This window comes from Fulmarus glacialis, unplaced genomic scaffold (genome assembly GCF_000690835.1).
Source record: "Fulmarus glacialis isolate BGI_N327 unplaced genomic scaffold, ASM69083v1 scaffold35429, whole genome shotgun sequence".
Taxonomy (NCBI): Eukaryota; Metazoa; Chordata; class Aves; order Procellariiformes; family Procellariidae; genus Fulmarus; species Fulmarus glacialis.
The window spans coordinates 34308-52895 of record NW_009232149.1 but is presented as its reverse complement, the minus strand read 5'-3'; the positions used below and the strand labels follow the sequence as shown (position 1 = coordinate 52895).

The 18588-nt window shown below is 39.6% G+C and overlaps 1 protein-coding gene across 1 annotated transcript in view; it reads right to left on the bottom strand.

The window, feature by feature from the left end:
- COL4A5 (collagen, type IV, alpha 5) overlaps window positions 1-18588 on the bottom strand; it is a 60728-nt gene that overhangs the window by 22489 nt on the left and 19651 nt on the right. Inside the window, exons 13-32 of the mRNA XM_009584801.1 lie at window positions 18219-18272; window positions 18057-18113; window positions 15798-15842; window positions 15644-15697; window positions 15424-15465; window positions 14824-14956; window positions 13845-14018; window positions 12548-12631; window positions 11207-11299; window positions 10546-10616; window positions 10137-10328; window positions 9516-9684; window positions 8754-8846; window positions 8562-8666; window positions 7848-7945; window positions 7433-7583; window positions 6662-6775; window positions 2233-2400; window positions 1238-1327; window positions 271-420 (exon numbers count right to left, since the gene is read on the bottom strand). Of these exons, the coding sequence (XP_009583096.1) occupies window positions 271-420; window positions 1238-1327; window positions 2233-2400; window positions 6662-6775; window positions 7433-7583; window positions 7848-7945; window positions 8562-8666; window positions 8754-8846; window positions 9516-9684; window positions 10137-10328; window positions 10546-10616; window positions 11207-11299; window positions 12548-12631; window positions 13845-14018; window positions 14824-14956; window positions 15424-15465; window positions 15644-15697; window positions 15798-15842; window positions 18057-18113; window positions 18219-18272 (2137 nt within the window). The remainder of the gene's footprint in view (window positions 1-270; window positions 421-1237; window positions 1328-2232; window positions 2401-6661; window positions 6776-7432; window positions 7584-7847; window positions 7946-8561; window positions 8667-8753; window positions 8847-9515; window positions 9685-10136; window positions 10329-10545; window positions 10617-11206; window positions 11300-12547; window positions 12632-13844; window positions 14019-14823; window positions 14957-15423; window positions 15466-15643; window positions 15698-15797; window positions 15843-18056; window positions 18114-18218; window positions 18273-18588) is intronic.

The window sequence follows — 18588 nt, the reverse complement described above, 5'->3', positions numbered from 1 at the left end:
AGTACTATTACAGTATCTCCATATGCCAAATAATAGTAACAGTTAATGAGCAAGGACATTGCAAACTAACCATACAGAGTAACTTGGTCATAGAACCGCTTAAAAAAAAGCTTAAAATAAGAGAACCTTAAGCCATCTCCATATTCTGAGTTTAGTTTTTTCTGTAAGAAAGAATGAACTGTAAGAAAGAATGTAATGGATTCAGTTACAGGTCACTGTTATCTGTAGAGGACAAACCACCTCCCCAGACGCAGATGCAAAGTTCTATACCTGGAACACCTGGCTCGCCTTTTTCTCCTTTTGCTCCTAGCTGTTTTGGATCAACTTTTCCAGGTGGACCTGGCAGGCCTGCTTCACCTTTGATGCCTTTCTGTCCTACCAGTCCAGGAGGCCCTGGTGGACCAGGTAATCCATTATTACCTACAGTAGGTTCAGAGAACAAAAGGGAAAAAAAATATAATCCTTAAGGTAGGCTAATATATTTGTAATGCTTTTTCTTACATAGGGAATCCATGATTTGTTCATGAAGTTGGAATTCACTAAATGATCAATCAGTTTATGCAAGGTTCTCCACAGCATCTTAAGCCCTGGAACAAAGCCGAGTGAGTGGACTGCATGGAGATGTCTGTATGCTGCAGTCTGTCAGCTCTGGCCAGCCCAGCTCAGAGGAAGCAGCTGGCTGTACGACCCACATCAAGAGAGCTCCCAGAGCCCCACCACACTATACCACTAGCACAGAGGAGTTGCAACAGCTACAGCAGCTTTGGATTTACAGCCTCCTTGTTCTAGGGAGATGAGTGGGGTTTTCTTCTACCAAACTCTTAAAAATTCATCTCCAACAAGGAGATTGGGAAAATGTAGATAGAATAGTTTCTCTGTGATATCTATAGAGCTGATTCTGGATGACTCCATAACCCAAAGCTGCTGATTTTCTTCTTTCTGCTGCTTAAAGCAGACTTCACAACATACTTCAGAAATATTGCCCTACTTCAATGCCATCAATCCAAAGGTAGTGTTTTAAAAATAGCTAACAATTCATGACATCAATTAAAAAAAGAGTGACTGAATGCTATGGCTTAAAACTGCAAAGCAATTCTGAACATCAGTCAAAAGAAGATAACCTAAGTAAATCCCAGTAATGAAGATCTAGATGTTAGTATTACAAAGCCTCTTTCCACACAGAACATGGAAAACAGCATTCTGCATTCTCTTCAGGGGCAGATAAAACAAACATTACCTTTCAAGCCAGGCAGGCCATTTCTTCCAGGAGTTCCTGGAGGCCCTGGAGGACCAGGAGCTCCCATGACGCCCATCTCACCTTTGGCACCTAAAGGCATTGAATCACCATTGTCATTCTGAACAAAAACTCAAAACCTATCATTACCTAATTTTTACTTCCCTGCATCTCTATGGTATTTATTAACCAGCACATGCATATAAAGCCTGTTTTAAGGGAATTACAAGCACTTAGTTCTTGTATAGATCTAAATCAGATAAAATGACACTTGAAAATTGTGCCAAATTTTCCACAGTTAAGTCCTGGGAAGAAAATTTGCAGTGCACTGTTCTTTTTGGTAGAGAGCATATTTATACCTCCAGTAAGTTTAGTTCCCTGGTTTGAAACATAAATACTTGTTTGAAAGCAAACTTGAATTTATTGAAAGCCAAAAAGACAATTAGGAATACACTACTTTTAGAATCTTTTGTATCGCCCCCTCTATCCGAAAACAGAGATTCTCAAAATTCACTTTTGAGATTTCTATTCCAGAGGGCAAAACAGACTATCTTAACTGAACAGTCTAACACACAGAATAAGTAAATTAATATTTAAAACTGTATGTTGGATCCAATTGATAGCATTTGTAATTATTTCCTTTAAACAAATTCTATTTCTAAATTGTAGCAGTGACTAGAAAAAATAATCACAAAATAAATCAGAAAAGTGTCATAACGATGATGATCAAAGTCACGTTTGAAAGTTATAAAACAGAATAACGTGGAAAATACTTGAATCGAGTTACAGGGAAGAGTGAAGAGGTGACAAGGATTTTAATGCAACAAATTTTGTTATAATTTTTTTTTTCAAGTATGAGATACAATGGTTACATGTATTCAACTTTAAATGGATAGAATAAACATCGAAGCTCATTAAGCTGGCATGCCCAAGCATAAAGAGCATCCAGCTGTAACTACAGTTTGGTCTTGGTCCACAGGTAAAAAATGTGAACTTACCTGGAAATCCAGGTATTCCATCCCGGCCAGGTGGCCCAGGTGAACCCTGAGGCCCTGGGAGACCAGGGGGTCCTGGATATCCTGGGGTTCCTCGGTCACCTGGAGGACCAGGAACGTCGAAGCCTGGAGGACCTGGATCTCCTTTCTCCCCTGGAATGCCCTGCAACCCTAGACAATGTTGTTAAGACACAATCTTTTAGCAAAAAGTAAGGCAAGGCTCCGATCTGTGTGTCTCTGGGCGTAGTACTGTAGGAATAGCTAAATTTTATCTGCAGTCCATTCCTAGCACTGATGAAAACCCTGCAATTCTTCTAAAGCCATTTATTTTTTAATGGCTTCCAGGTGTTAAAAGGCCATATTCTCCTGAAGAGAAGCATTACTAAAATTTTACCAAGTTGTAGCAAATGCAATTAAAAAAAATCTCAAAAGGAAAACAACAAAACTCTTCAACAACTCTTTAAGCCTGATTAACAAAGCAAAAAGCCAAGATTGATTAGACTGGTTTGTATTTTATCATTAAGTATTGAGATTCTTACAAGTGTATTTCCATTAATGATTCCATTTTACTACATTCTAAGATAACATCAGCTGAATATTTTTGAAGGATAGTAAAATTCTGCATTGCATTACATTTCCCTGAATGAAAAATATGAATTGTCAAAATATGCTTAAGATTGGTTAATGCTAATGACACTGAGCTCGAGGCACTGCTGAAGCAAGCAGACAGCTTGTTTCCCTCCAGTGCACTGTATCAGTGAAGATGCTCATTCTGGAAATGTCGCTGACAAAAAAGGATTATTCTTAAATCTGAAGTTAAGAAAAGGCTTTGGTAAAGAAGCCACAGTACCTGGGAAACCTGAGGTTCAAAAGCCAACGAGTTAGAGCTCATCAGGAAGTTGAGACAGGTAGCAGTAAGGAGTTGTAATAGTCGTTAAATTAGGAAACAAAATAAAGCACATACAGATTAGAACAAAGAAAAAAATCTACCCTAAAGTTACCGAAAACAGATCTAAATACAAAGAAACCAGACTGCAAGGAAACTTGGAGGTCTTTTTCAAAGTGCAGCCACCACTATGTGCAGAAACAAGAAAGTCAGTGAGATATTTTTAAATATTGATGGTACATTTTAAGAATAAAATTATTTTCCCTTCTCTCCTTGTCTAGTATTCTCTTTGCAACTGGGGAACAAGTTTTTTCTGAACTGTTTCTTACACAAAACTGTCATTACTAGATACTGGCTTGGACACCTTCTGAACACCAGAGTACATCCTACCAATCAGCTTCTTGTTGATCTGCATCACATTCTGGTAAATCCCTTCAAATAGGGATTTTCAAAAGATGCTTCTTCTTTATAACACAAAAAACCTCTAAATAATTTTTTCCCCATTCTTCTAGTTCTATTATGCAAATTTACATTGTTACACCTACAGAGATAGTATATTGCATGTAACGTGCCCTAACATAGTCTACTGAGATTATGACACCACCATGCCAAAACCTCATAAATAACTACAAGGCAGTATTACTCTGTAAGTCTGTAAGGGGGATCCCCACTCTCAACTGCAGGAACAAGTTTAGGAGTGATGTCACAATGTGTTCTTTGCACACTAAAAAGGCAGATCAAGTTTTCTTGACTGCATAGGCCGTAGGCTTCCATTTAGTTAATGATAAGCATGCTTCTTTGGCAGCAGCTTATCACTGCATTAAACTATGGTGTCATGTGCCTGGAACTGCCTACTTTGCAGAGAAAAAACAGTGCCAGAGGATGGATAGGGACTGCACGTGCTCTGTGTTTAAGGGGTCTCTATCAGCAAGCAGTGGGGGGAAGGAAAAAAAAAAAAAAAAAAAAAAAAAAAAGAGAGAAAATAATACATAACCCAATAATAGGACAAACTCCGTATCTAGAATGGTAAAGATACTTTTTCAAATAAAAATCCATCCCAATTGAATTTCTGATTCTCAAAAATGTAACCATATCATAATTAGAACAATATAGACAACACAATAAATTCTAAAGTAATTTGTTACATATTCAAAAAAAGAAGAATGTTAAGTTACTGCAAACTATTTGAAGAAATGGTGGTGCAGAGAAAGGAAATTCTGAACAGGGAAATCCTTTCAAGAATTTTCAAAATTACCTGAAAAACAGAGCCCCAGAAACTTTACCCTAATGTTGCATAAAGAAACAGAATCAAAACAGCCTAGTAAAACAAACACGGGATGGGAGATGGGAATATAAGGCATTCTGCACAAAACAGAGAAATACCGGTGCCAGGGGAAATAACAAGGACTTCTCAAGAGGGACCTTCAAACATGCACTAGACTTCAGAGCCACCGTGCTGTTAGTAGCCACAATGATTAGTCAGTACAGACACGAAGAGTGAAAATATAAGCATTTCAAATCCACCAACTCTAGTACTAATTGTGCATTTGTCAAAATTGGTATTTTATTTTGCAGAATAAATCAGTGATCACATGAAATCAAATTCTGGCTAACACCAGAAGAGATGTTACAGGAAGACGAAAGAACATGCATTGGATGAAATATTCAAACCCGTACTAATACATCCCACCCCAAATACACACCTGTGTTGCCTTCTGTTTCAGTTCAGCCTTGAGTGCAACCATAGATTCAGGATGGTATACTAAGCACAGTAAGCCAGGCAGAGGACCCACCTGCTGTCTCAGGGAACTTCTGTGACCCCTTCTGTCCCTACCTCTTAATACTGGACACATTCAAGGCTTGCTGGTGCAGCGACCACACATTCCTTTCCCCACTGGGAAACTTATGAAAAAATATACTTAAACATGACCCACACTTTATGTATGTGAGTAGAACTCAAACTCCATGGGCCTACTTACTCAAGTGCTTGCCTACCTTCAAGTTAAGCACTTTGCTGAATCTCAGCTCACAGTTCATAAAGATCTGAATACGATCAGCCAATCTGTGACCCATGGTCTTACAGTGGGCCATGAATTATTTTTCAGCATGCATTGCGAACAATGCCAATCCCAGTGCTGGCATACAAACAAATTCAAAAAGTGTAGCTTACAAACATGCAACGTAAACAGTCACACAGGCATGGCAAGAACCAGATGGGTTTTGAAATGCTTCAGCGGCAGGCATGCTCAAGTCCACAGAGAATGTTCTCACTGTGGTGACTGCCACACATTTGCAACATCAGGAGTTGTGCACAGCAAGCCCATTCACTGAATGAAGGGGAAAAGGAATTTCCCTAAAAAAACTTTGTGAATACAATGATGTGTATGCATGCACATGTACCCTTTGTGCACAGAGATGGAACAAGTTCATGTCTTCATCAGTCACCAGTCATTTTAGACAAAAGACAATCAAACTCCCTCCAGAGACATATTCCTAATTATCACTATTCTTAGATTCTACTTTGTCAATCTACTTTAAGACTATCATAAAACTTATTGGTTTTGCAGAAAAAAAGGTGTGTGAGGGAATCAGGAACCCCAGAACTCAGAGGTGTCTGTAAGAGGAATTCTAAATCTCTTTTCCAGGTGTGCTTATGACAAGATGAATGTGTATGACCTCTTTTATTGACAGGCTTTTGTTAAAACAGTATCATGTCACTACTTGGAGAATATTTTCTCCTATACAAAATAATGAACCAGCTAGTTTGGGATATTTATGCTTTCTTCCTTTCCACATTAACTGAGTTAAATTGTGTTTCAACTTCCATTCGGAAAAAAAAAAAGAGTGCCTAGCCACATCATGGAGGACCTGAATTACTCCCTTGATTTTGCACTCACCATGTAAGTAGAGGGAGGACAAATAGCATTGCATAGGGGATTGAGTTTATCTGCTTTTTTTCCAAAACAGAAATTAATTTTCTAGATAATAATGTAAAAAAGTTCTTTAAAAATACCTCTCAGCCAGGGAATTTGAAATACAGTTTGGTAAGCTAGAAAACTGCTTTGGAATTTAAGAACCATCTTGCTATTTGAAAGCAATGTGATGACAGCACAGTACAAGCAGCTAAAGGCAGCTTTCCTCCTCTTCTGTATCCCCAAAACCTTTGCACTGACATTGTGCTCCCTTCTGTCTTGTCCTGAACAGTATTGTGATAAACCCTTTCACAGAGATTTTGTCACGATCCATGCACAACGCTTTCTAGAATTTGTGCTGAGGCTCCAAGTCGTCTCCAAAGTGGGCTTTTACACCTCTGAGACCTCTCTAAGTTGTGCAAAAGGCAGGGCTGAATGTAATTCCACTTCCAATTACAGTAAAAAACATGATGTACCAAGTTTTGCCCGCTTGACTGGCAAGACAGCCAAGCTAATAGACATGAAGTCGCTATCTTTCCTTGCCTATCTGTTCAGTGGGACCTTCAGTGTCCTGTGTACCTGCTTTTTTGTTATGCCAGAAATAACCTAAGGGTACAATTCATGTGACTTTTACCTGGGGGGCCAACAGGACCCGGAGGTCCTGGAGATCCAGGTGGACCTTGACCACCAATGCCAGGGATGCCTGGTGGGCCTGGGAGTCCTGGTGGTCCACTTGGTCCAGGGTCACCTAAAAGAACACCCTTGTTTAGTTAAATAGTGAACTCAGTTCACAGATACTGGCTTTCAGAAGCAGAGTGCCTGCACATTGTACTTGAAATCTCGTCCTTGCATGCAAACAAATACGGTTCTGACACAGGAAAAAACACACTTCAGAGGCTATTTCTGAAAGCCAGAGATTTGTCCTCACTCTGTGTGGAATGCATGCAGTTTACATTTGTAGGCTACACAGAGACATGTTATTGCATCATAATCCACATCAAACTCAACAGATGCTCTCCAGCAAACCAGGCATGCTCTGCAATTCAATACAGACAATGATTAACACTAGGAATTTGTGAATTGCTAACCCTCTGCATGTTGAAGCACAGTGCATCTAAATGACAATTATTCTATTGAAAAAGTTTTACCCCCACGTTAACATGATTTGTCTTTAGAATACAGACTTTCAGATACTGACCCACAGACTGGTATTTACTCCCTTGCTCGCTTGTCTTTTGAGAACACAAGCTTCCATTTACACAGTTGTCTCTGATTTGGAAAAATGGGACCCTGCAGTAATTGCTCTAAAGTCAGCACTGCTTGTATTTAACTGCCATATGACTCCCAGCGCATCTTCATTTTTTAAAGTTCAATAGACAACAGAAAAGGGGAGAGTTCTCCATACCTTTGGGCCCTGGAGTTCCGTCAAAACCTGCCCGTCCTGGGAGACCAGGGTTTCCTGGGAAGCCAGGATCACCTTTAGGTCCTTGAACTCCTTTTGTGCCTGGTGGTCCTGGGGGTCCAGGTGGTCCTGGAACTCCAAATCCACGATCCCCCTGTAACAAATCAACAAATTTTTCAAAAGGGGGCTTTCTAAGTTTAGCATCTCCTAAAAATGTTAAAGTAGCAAAGGAAAAATGCCCACCATCTTAGAGTTCAATTTCCTTTTTCCTACCCTCACTCAAACCTCAAGTAGAGAATGTGACTTCCCCACCATCAAAAGCTGATAACAAGAGGTGAAATCCTCCCCACTAACTTCCCACTGACGCAGAAGAACCTCTAAGAGAGTGACGTTTTATATTAAACAAGCAAACACAGACCTTTTGTCCTGGGAAACCAGGTGGTCCAGGAGGTCCATCCAGACCAGGGCGACCTGGAGTTCCCGGAGCTCCGGGCGGGCCTGGAGTCCCTGGGAAACCTACACATGACATGGAGGTTAGGGCAGCAGAGGAGGGGACACCAGAGAGCGTTAGAACAACTCTTCCAGAAATGCTTAGGGCCCATGAAAAGTAATCTCTGAAAAGAGGTTCTGTGCTATGCTCAAGCATACTTGAAGGGTACCCGTTTGGCTGAGATAACTTCTGAGTATACTGTCTTTGCCACAGAGAATCTCTGGGACTCCTCTCAGAGGAGGGCACTCCCCATGCTGTGTGCCCTAACAAAAATTACAAACAGTTCACATCAGAAACATTAACATCTTGAGGCAGCATTTGGAGATCATTTATTGATTCAAGCTCAAACATTCATCATTTCCCAAATTTTTACCCATTTGCTTTTGTGTCCTTGGTTTACTGAAAAATGTAAGCTACCATGAAGGAGCAGTACAGTAAACAGCAGGGTACACTCTGTACAGCTCAGCAGGTTTTTTTCCTGATGCTTCTGAAACTATTATAAAGATGTATAAATTCAAGACAAACATTTTTTAAAGGATTCTAGAGACAGAAATTGACTCACTAGGAAAAAGTGAAGAGACACAACCCTCTACGTTCCCTCTTCCAGCCCGTACAATACCAGTAAAATGGCTGTAAACATACCTTTTGGGCCTGGTGGACCTGGAAGTCCAATGCCAGGAATACCTGGCTCTCCCTTTGCACCTGGGATGCCTGATAAGCCACGCTGACCTGGCTGGCCAGGATCTCCTGTAAAAAGAAAATCAACATAGTTATCAACAATCAGTCTGAATAAAAAGCTCTCGGAATTCCCTGGATATCTAGTTGCTGCTTTACCTGGAAGACCTGGGTCACCATTTCTTCCTGGAGGACCAGGGGGGCCAGGAACTCCTGGTTCTGTAATAGTCTGGCCAGGATCACCTTTTGGACCTAAACCCAAAAAGTATAAATATGTATCACTCAGTAGGAGTTTCTTTTCTGGTTTTTTTTGAGCAGAAAAAGATGCTAGCCACATCCCAAGCTTACAAAGAACTTAAACACCAGCAACACTTTACCCAATAGGATATGTGCCCCTAAGCCCCATACAGCACTTGTAGGCTTAGAAGCATTGTTTAATATTAAGACAGTTTTCCTGAAATTTTTTTTTTTTAGTTTCCTCCTAGGTACCATCATGTGAATTGTATTTTCCATAGCTGATACCAGCACAACTTGATCAGGATCTGCGTAGTTGACAAGAAAGTAACAAAAGCAAACTTGTTCAAAGCAAACCCTTGTTTTCAAAAGCTGTTGTAGTTGCAGTATTATTAAGCATAAGCCAGATGGTAGTTACAATGCATTTCCACTATAGTCAGTCGAGAAAGAGAAGCTTCTCTAGAGGTCAGAACAGAAGGGTGAATCATGTGCCTATAGTAACACAGCACAAATTCTGCTCACTTTGCGATTCTGTGATGACCTTCAGTAAGGGAGCTTATAAACACTAGGTCTTACAACACCTTTGGGAAAAGCTTAAAAGCAGCATTATGTTTAGAACTATCCAGAGCAAAAGGACAAAACTTGATTTTACAGCTTTTGTTCAATAGCACACAGAGACCAACTCACCAGGAACTCCAGGAGGCCCTGGACGGCCTGATACACCTTGGATGCCCTTTTCACCAGGTGAACCTTGTGGACCAAAACCAGGAGGTCCAGGAAGTCCTTTGTCTCCAGGAAGACCTGGTATTCCTGGATCACCTGGAATACCCATTTCTCCTTTGAATGCAACACTGCCCTGAAAAAAGGAAGAGCAGGATGGGAAAGAGGAACATGTATTTACTATCAAAGGAGTAAAGTGTTTCATTGCTTCTGTTTTGAAACTCCGGCAGTTTCCATCCTTCTAGCTCTCAAGGCCATTAGCTGCCTACATCTTACTAACATGGTAGAGATTAGATCTAAACCTGGCTACTTAATTTTTCACACTACATAGGTGAAACGTAGACAATGGCAGAAGGGACCATCTGACACTATCCAAGAGAAGTCTCAGCTTATTTTTAGAGGCATTGACAGATTCAGGGAGTATCTCTGTATATCATCCCTAGATTGGCATCTACTGAAGAGAATTACTGTGTTAGTCACATTCAGGAAAAAGTGCATTTGCCAGTCCTCTTATCTGCACTATGTCAAATGCACCTAGGACTTCCCAAAACATCTGTCCAATCAAAGACAGCACAAAATGGAACTCACAGGTTCCCCCTTAGGGCCAGGTAGACCTGGCAGTCCATCTCGTCCAGGAGTGCCATCTATGCCAGGAAGACCTGGAGGTCCTGGGAAGCCAGGGTCTCCTTTGTCACCTTTCATTCTTGGAGAAGTCAGGACATCCCCTGGGTCTCCTTTAGGACCAGGTCTTCCAGGAACACCTGGGGACCCTGGGAATCCCTGAGGGGGAAGGAAAAAAAAAAAAAAAAAAAGCATTTCAGTTTTTCATTTACTCCCTCTCTGAGTTTGCCACAATATAAGAATTATGCATTCAAGCTAGTTATGGACAAAAAAAGAAGTATTAGACAAGAATTCATATCTACTGTGCACAGATCTACCAAACATGCAAGACAAATGAGACACTGTTTTCCCACCGGAGCATAACACCACCACTTACTGGTGGCCCTACAAGGCCAGTTAATCCAGGAAGCCCCTTTTCACCTTTTGGTCCAGGAAAACCAGGAGAACCTGAGTAGTGCAGAAAAACATAAAAGAAAAACATAAAACTCTAGAAGCTGTAAATATTAAGCATGCTGTTTGCATAAGATAATAGCTAAGTTGTTTTAAAACCAGGCAAGGTTTAGTCTGGGTTTTTTTTGGAGAGCTTGATTTTATCTGAGCAGCACAAAACTTGTAACTCTAAGTTAAATCACTTGTGTCAAAAAATGCCACACTTTTAAAAAGCTCCAGCTCCTCTATCATTTCAGGAGTAGCAAGTAGTAGAAGTTAATTTCTCTCTTTCAGTTAAATCTATAGCAGGCTATAAACCTTCAATATGCAGAATGCTTGCAGGTCTGTCTTTGATCAGAGGATTTTTTTTGAAAGACTATATTTTCAAAAAATGAGTGATTGTTTTACACATATCCAGCCTGTTTCTTCCTAACACTCCCCAAGTGTGCAAAATAGGACATGCACCAACTATATACTGGAGCTGGCAGCTGTGTATCTGAATTTGTACACAATACACAGATACATCATTAGCATTATACACAGGTACTCAGATACAAAAGTGACTTTATAGAATATATTAAGCAAAATGGTGAAGACAACAGCCTTACCTGGACTGCCTGGAAGTCCTGGTGGTCCTCTCTCCCCAGGAGGCCCAGTTATTCCAGTTCCTATGCAATTGAAGCATGTGTCTCCTTGATCACCTAAAAAGATTTGCATTGAAAAAGCATACTTGAGCATCAGATCTTAGAAAACATTAAAAGAATTCAGCACAACAGTAATTGTTTGCTTGCTACTGATCTATAATTCCAAGTCCAAAACTACTATTTTATGTAATTATATGATTCCTTAAATATTAGGCAGCTTCCCCCATGAAAGCCAAACTGAAGCTTTTTGGTTGCTAGGAGTCAGGCAACCAATATCAGATATGATTAGAACTTATTTAGGATAGTGCAAAATAAATTTTAAAAAAAAAAAAAAAGCTTCCAATAATAAAAAATAAAACTGTGGACTTTTTTCCTCTGCAAAACAGTCCTCTTCTAAAGTAGGCACCTGACACTTCAAACTACAACTCTAAAACATATATCAAAATCCCAAACTTTAATTAAACTCCAAAAGTGCAAAATAAATACTGGGAATGATTCCCTGATTTGACATTAGGCCAAACTTATTTCATTAAAAAAAAAAAAAAAAAGAAAAAAAAAAAAAGAATCGTTTCAAGAAGCTTAGGAATTCATTCACATACAGACTTTTCTGACATTTGTCAATGTAGTATTTAAGCACCTCATTTAGGTTAACTAATTAATCCCTACAATCTCCATGAGAAAAAAGACTTCTGTTTGAAAGGAGTACAAAATTAAGTGAGATGCCCAAAGTCATCTAGGATGTCCATGGTTGATCTAGGAAAAGATTATCACTTACCCATATCAGCATCCTCATTGCAAGGTTGTCTTTTTGGAAACAAGGATACACATTAAAGATGTCTGTCTTTTGCTTACCAAACAAACAAACTCATTGTAGATTGACCAGCTCAAACTAGGAATCTTGCATTTATAATTTCAATGTTGCTTTCCATAAAAAATGTCAAATTTATTAATGAAGTAAGTATAAAACTTTTTCACATAGAGTTTGCAACTGCTGTTACAAAGCACTTAGTTTCTATCTACCTGGGAGGTTCTCATAAACCTGAAGTTCCATTTTACTTTAATCATGATCCATGTTAGGCCCTAGCACTGGTTGTACCCTCAGTCACCTTGAGATTCCTGTGCTTTAACACTAGATGAGGGACTATACTACACTCAAAAAACCCAGCTTTCTTACTCAGAAACAGAAAATATCTGCACTCAACCCTACTGGGAAGAGACACTGTTTATCCTTATTTAATGCAGGCTTTACGTTGTTTAACAAGCTTTAACAAAAAAAGAAAAAACAAGATAGCCATGACACTGCACCTTTTTGGCCTCGCTCCCCTGTAAAGCCTTGTTGTCCTGGAATTCCTGGAGGACCTGGCGGCCCCTGCTCACATAACTCTTCACCTAAGGAGAATTGGGAGACATTTAATGATCAAATTGTGTTAGACTGACAGCAGCACCAAATACATGTATTCAGTACAAAAATGTACTTCCTGGTATTTGTGTGGATATTCTAATATACCCACACAATCACAGACCAAACATTTTGGCAATTCAGACAGAGGACCGCTAATGAAAACCCACCAATATAATCCAAACTCAAAAGGAAACAATCAGTGATATTACACAGCAATCATCAGTTTTTCTTCACAGCCTCCACTCTCTCCCACTACTTCCCACAGCCTAGACACTTGCATCTCTACACTACATTCTGCTGTTCAGCCTCATATCACAAAAGCATGTGTATGAAATATCATTAGAGTGAGGGGACTTAAGATGCCAATGCCATCTAGCCACTAAATTCCTCCCTGAACCATGTTAGCCCCCTCCATTACAGCTTTCCAGTTCTCATATCCCAACTCCCCTTATACCAAAAAGGAGCTAAGAGCCTTCATCCAAAGTGTCCACTCCCAAGCTAATTTTGTGTGGTCTACACACTAGAATATTTATCAAATGAACCTGGAATTCTGTGAAAAATTACTCCTTTGATTCTCCTGGTATCACAACTCTTAGCAGGGAATAGTACCTCCAAGAATTATTAGATCATATCATGAAAGCTAAATTTAGTGAAGAACACTGTCAAAGTGGTTACCTCCTGCTTTATGCACAAATTTTAATGTAACTTTCATTAGTTGGATTAAATAGGATGTAACATAAATTGGAAAAATACTTAATTTTTTACACCTGGGCCAAATCTGCTTGGCCCTGGGGGACTGTCATTATTGTGTGAGTTAGCACAAAGATCCCTCAAGTCTGACGAGATTTCTTCTCCTCCAATCTGGCTGAATCTCACAGATAAGTCACAGCAGGGCTCATTTGAGGTAGAAAGAGGCATGATAAAGCCAGACTGCAACTCACACCATTGAATTCCCAAATTCTGTAGTTGTCCTTAAGGCTAGAGTTCTCCTACAAATGTCCTGATTTGCAATGGGAGAAACTTGGAGAATGTATACAAATAGCTTGGAATCTCATGGGCTTCAGCTGCTGATAAACTACATCTTTGGAGGTAGAATTAAAAAAAAAAAAAAAAGAAAAGAAAGAAAAAGGAAAAAAAAAGAGAATGAATGTCAAAGCTGTTCAGTCTCTTCTACTTGCTGTCTGTGTGGTGATCACTTACCAGGAGGAACTGATGGTGCAGGTGGCCCTGGGGGACCTGGTGGTCCTGGAGGTCCTCGTGGTCCATCAAGTCCTGGTTGCCCAGGGATAGAAACACCAGGTAAACCTGGATCTCCCTTCTGTCCTCTCTCACCAGGTAAGCCAGGTGGACCAGGAGGTCCAACAGTAGTGATTCCTAAGATGGGAAGAACTTAGTTCATTGAGAGCTCAAAGGTTTAAATCACTTTTTTGCAAGGATGACAATGATATACAATGAATAACATGCTACAGATAAGACTGCGTCCTTCCATGTAAGTACTCCATAACGTTTCTTTTATGGAATCAAACTATATGTTAATGTGCAGTGTTTGACATATGCACATTTTGCATTTTCAGAAATTTTTGTTTGAAAAATTGACCTGAGACTCAACAACTAAGTTTATGAAGAAAAAAAACATAAAACATGAATAACGAAAGGAAGTACTGATGGAAAAAAGAACATTTACAATCTGTAACATTAGAATCGTAATATTCTTCTCTGTGTGTGTATAAGGCAAACACAGGTGTCACTGCTCACTCCCATTGTAGACTCAGATCATCTCCTCGTTCAGTACTGGCCAATGTACAGCAGAGACTAGGTTTGATGGCCAGGTACCAGACTTCTGGTACACAATACCTTCTCTGTGTAAGGCAGTGGATAACGTAACTTATAGGTAAGTGATATGAGATAAACTACCCCTGAGACCATTAAGCAAGTATCTATTTGACAGCCTTGATGATTAGCGTCCTCTGTTCACCACAGCAGGGGCAATGAATGTTCAGAATTCCTCATATTATCCCCATAAGCTAAGGATCACCCTTCAAGCTCAAAGGTAGCTCTAAATAGTTCTGCCTTCACTTTCTGCTCAGTCCATCTGTCAATAGGCGTGTGAAAAGACTGTGAAGCTAAATATCCATTCAGACATTGAGCATACAACTTATTTTAATGCTTACACTCCTACCTGGAGAACCTGGCAAGCCAGGTGGGCCTGGCCTACCGGAGAATCCACGCTCCCCTTTGGCTCCTGGAAGTCCTGGCAATCCTTTGCTACCTTTTGGTCCCACTGTTGCATCAATACCTGGTCTTGAAATGACCTGTAAATGTTTCATGTTCATGTGAAACAACTTGCAAAGAAAAGAGTCACTGGAACGGTAAAGAGATGTGAGGGAGGAAGAATTCAACATACTTCGAACCTTACACCAATAACAGGATGCTTTTCCGGCTCCACTGAATTACCAGGTAAAATTCCAGTAAAGAGCACTACCCAATAGGAAGCACTTTTACTGCCAAGCCAAAGTGGTTAGAACAGGCTTCAGTGAAGCTGACTCAATTTCTTCTAGTCTGAGGTTATAGTCTAACCTTGTGTTTGTAACCTAGCAAATCCTAGAACACAGAATCTATCTTGAAAGAAGGAAACAATCGTTTCTATTAGTGAATATATGAAATCTTCACTGGTTTTGTTATTGTTATACCCAGAGATGGGACTCACAGCACCCAAGAACCATGATGAAACAACACTGTCAACCAAATGCAGAAAAAAAAGAAAGGATCAGCAACTTACAATTCCAGGAGGACCAGGGGGACCAATATCACCTTTTTCACCCTACCAATGAAATTAAGAGCATTTTTTATACTGCACGTTAGTACACAAGAAAGTTATTGCAACTATTCCTCAACACTGTAACAGCATAGGCAATGCAATTACTACTCATCAAGAACGGAACCCAGTGATGGCAGATTTTCAAGCTACTATAGCAAAAATGACAAAAAACCTGGCATACCTTTTCACCCTCTCTTCCTGGAGCGCCATTTATTCCAGGCCCACCAGGTAAACCCTTCAAGAAAAGAGAAAGATAATCACACTCGGATCTTCTCCATATCAGAAGAAAAGCTTATAAGGAGTCTACTTAGATTATAAATGTACGAGATACTCACATCCCTACCAGGCTGACCAGGTTCTCCATCTTTGCCAGGCTTTCCCTTCAAAGACATAAACATGCATTGAAATAAAATGCTTCAGTGGTGAAGAATTCTTACGGAAATAGTGTTACTTATTTCCCATTTTTCAATAAACCAAACTTTCTCTAGAATGCAATCCTTGTGACAAATACCCCAAAGATATCAACCAAGTATAATCAATGGAGTTATCTAAACTGAGGTTTTCATTTTGAAAACCAGAGCACAAAAACATGACAAGTCTTAAAGAAGTGCTGTACGAATACAGCAGAAAATGATCTCCAGTTAACTATTACTGATTTGTTGTGCTTAATAACTCCCTTTGTTTTAACATTAGAGAAATCCTTTATTTGGAAAACAGATCCTAACTCTCTAAACTCTAGAACATTATATTTAATTAGGGAATTAGTATAATGTGACCAGTGAAATTAAATACAAACATTTTTGTGTTTGAATTTTAACTCTCCTTTAAACCAAATCCAATTTTCTGAAGAATAGTATCAACAAAAATATAAAGTGCAATTCTGCGCAAAGAAGTGACTTCTAAAAACTATATATTCTTGCTGAACAGATTTGTCATTGCTACAATAAAAGTAGCGCAGGCTCCGCTTTACTCCAGACCATTCACTGGGCAAGACAAATAGAAGTCTATTGTTAGCATTACAGAAGCAGAACGCATGGGGGACACCTGCTGGAACATAACTAGAATAGGTCATTAAGTTTCACCACAGTGCCAAGATCAACTCTCAATCACCAAGAAGTTGACAATAAGACCTGATAGATACAATGTATTAGAGTATAATGTGATTTGTGAATTCTTTATTATTAGTGATGAGTTCTGATTCTCCAAAATGAGGTTTTAAGATTTCCTGTGAATTTGCAGAACTACCCATTTGATTACGTATACTGACATTTTTATGAATATATCTGAAATGGATTTGAGCCACACAGAATCATATGGAGCCCTAAAAGGCAGCTTTAGAGTAACTTAATAGCAAAATTGCACTTTAAGTATGCAACATGCCCAAATTCAGAGTAATAAAAACAAACAAAAATGTTGGTAAACAAGCTTTGGGCAAAAGGCATCTGCCATACCCCCTCAGGACTTTTATACTTTCAGATCTTTGCAAATTTATGTGGTTCCCATTTACTTTTGCAGAGAAGCAACTTGGAAAATACATTCAAAAACCACTCGAAATATAAGGAGAATTTTGGCTTTGTAAATCTGCCTCATTTGTTATGTTCCCTAAAGAAGGCAAATCAAAGCCCTCCTATAAATCTCACAACTAAGAAGGATTTTATCTAGAATACCAAACATTTGTTTCCACTGTATTTATTTCCTATGGAAATTGGAAAACCTATTACCAATATGTTTCTAAGCAGTGTTCATATATTGTCCAATTAACCTGAGCAAGACTCGTGTCTTGGTTTTCAGAGGGGCCCGTTACGTTGATGAAACTATGGGTTCAGTAGCTGTGAAAGCGAAAATACAGAACACTGAGCTGGTAGCAGCTTGCCTTTTCTTTGCTGGTCCAGCCCACGTTATTTTCATCCTATTTCTTAGCACTTCTATGATCTTCCTCAGCTTTTCTGAGCTGTGATATCCAAGTAAATTTAAATTCCAGGATGGATTTGAGTCTAGATGGGAACAAAGGGACTCATGCTATCCCCAGATGCAGCTATCCTGACTTGTCCCCTCCCCAGATAGCACATAAACTGAAGTAGTCTCTTGGGAAGAAACAAATGGACTTTCGGTCTTAATGCAATGTTCAGAGACTTGGTTTTTTGACTCACCTTACAAGTAAACCCACTGAGAATGAGTTTACATAGACCAGCTTAAATATATACCAATCTCATGCTGCTTGGCAACCCCGTACATAGCAAACTGAGTGAAGACCCCCTTCTAAAAGGAAACAGAAAACTGCTGCTTCAGTCAAGCAGTCCAACAACTTTGAAGAAGGTAATGTAACCAGATAGAATCATTCAAATTAGTTTCTCCTGCCCCCAAAACCAAGATCTACATGTAGATAATTCCATCAGAAAGCACTGAGAGATCCATAGCTAGAAGCACTTTCATGAACCAGATGCGTCATCTACTAGTTCACCTGGTTATTGAGGAAAAAAAAAAAGTCGTCTCTTACCCAGAGGCTGATGGCCCCACCTGAATTCAACATTTGCTTAATTCTCAAAGATAACACTGACTGGAAAGACAAATGTTTGGTTAAACAGACTACTTACTCTTTTGCCTGGTTCTCCTTGCTCACCTTTTTCACCTTTTACGCCACCGGGAAGACCCTGGACACACAAACGTCATCTTAAACTGAGCCCAGAAGCCAGAGTAGAATGAATTTACAGTTCTGATACAGATGCAAAAAAAAGAACTAAAAGAGGACTACTCACAGGAGGGCCTTGTGGCCCAGGAAGTCCTGGCGGGCCTGGATCACCTGGAATACCCTGTCAATCATGGGCAAAGAAAAAGAGGATTAAAGCCTCCATCACACCCTAGTAGCTCAGTTGATTTTTTTTTTTTTTTTAAATAGAATTTTTTTTTGCTGTCATTCAGATTTCCAAGTACTATGAACAGTAAGGGATCATATTTATTCTTTCTTTCTGTGGAACTTCAATAGTATAAATTTTATTAACTGCTCATCCTGTTTATTTAGATGATTCACTCCACTAAGACACAACTGCTTCCTGCGTGCACTGCAGCAGCTGGTTTGGTGGCCTGCAGCTGCTATACAATAATAAAAAGAAAGAAGAAAAAAAGGGA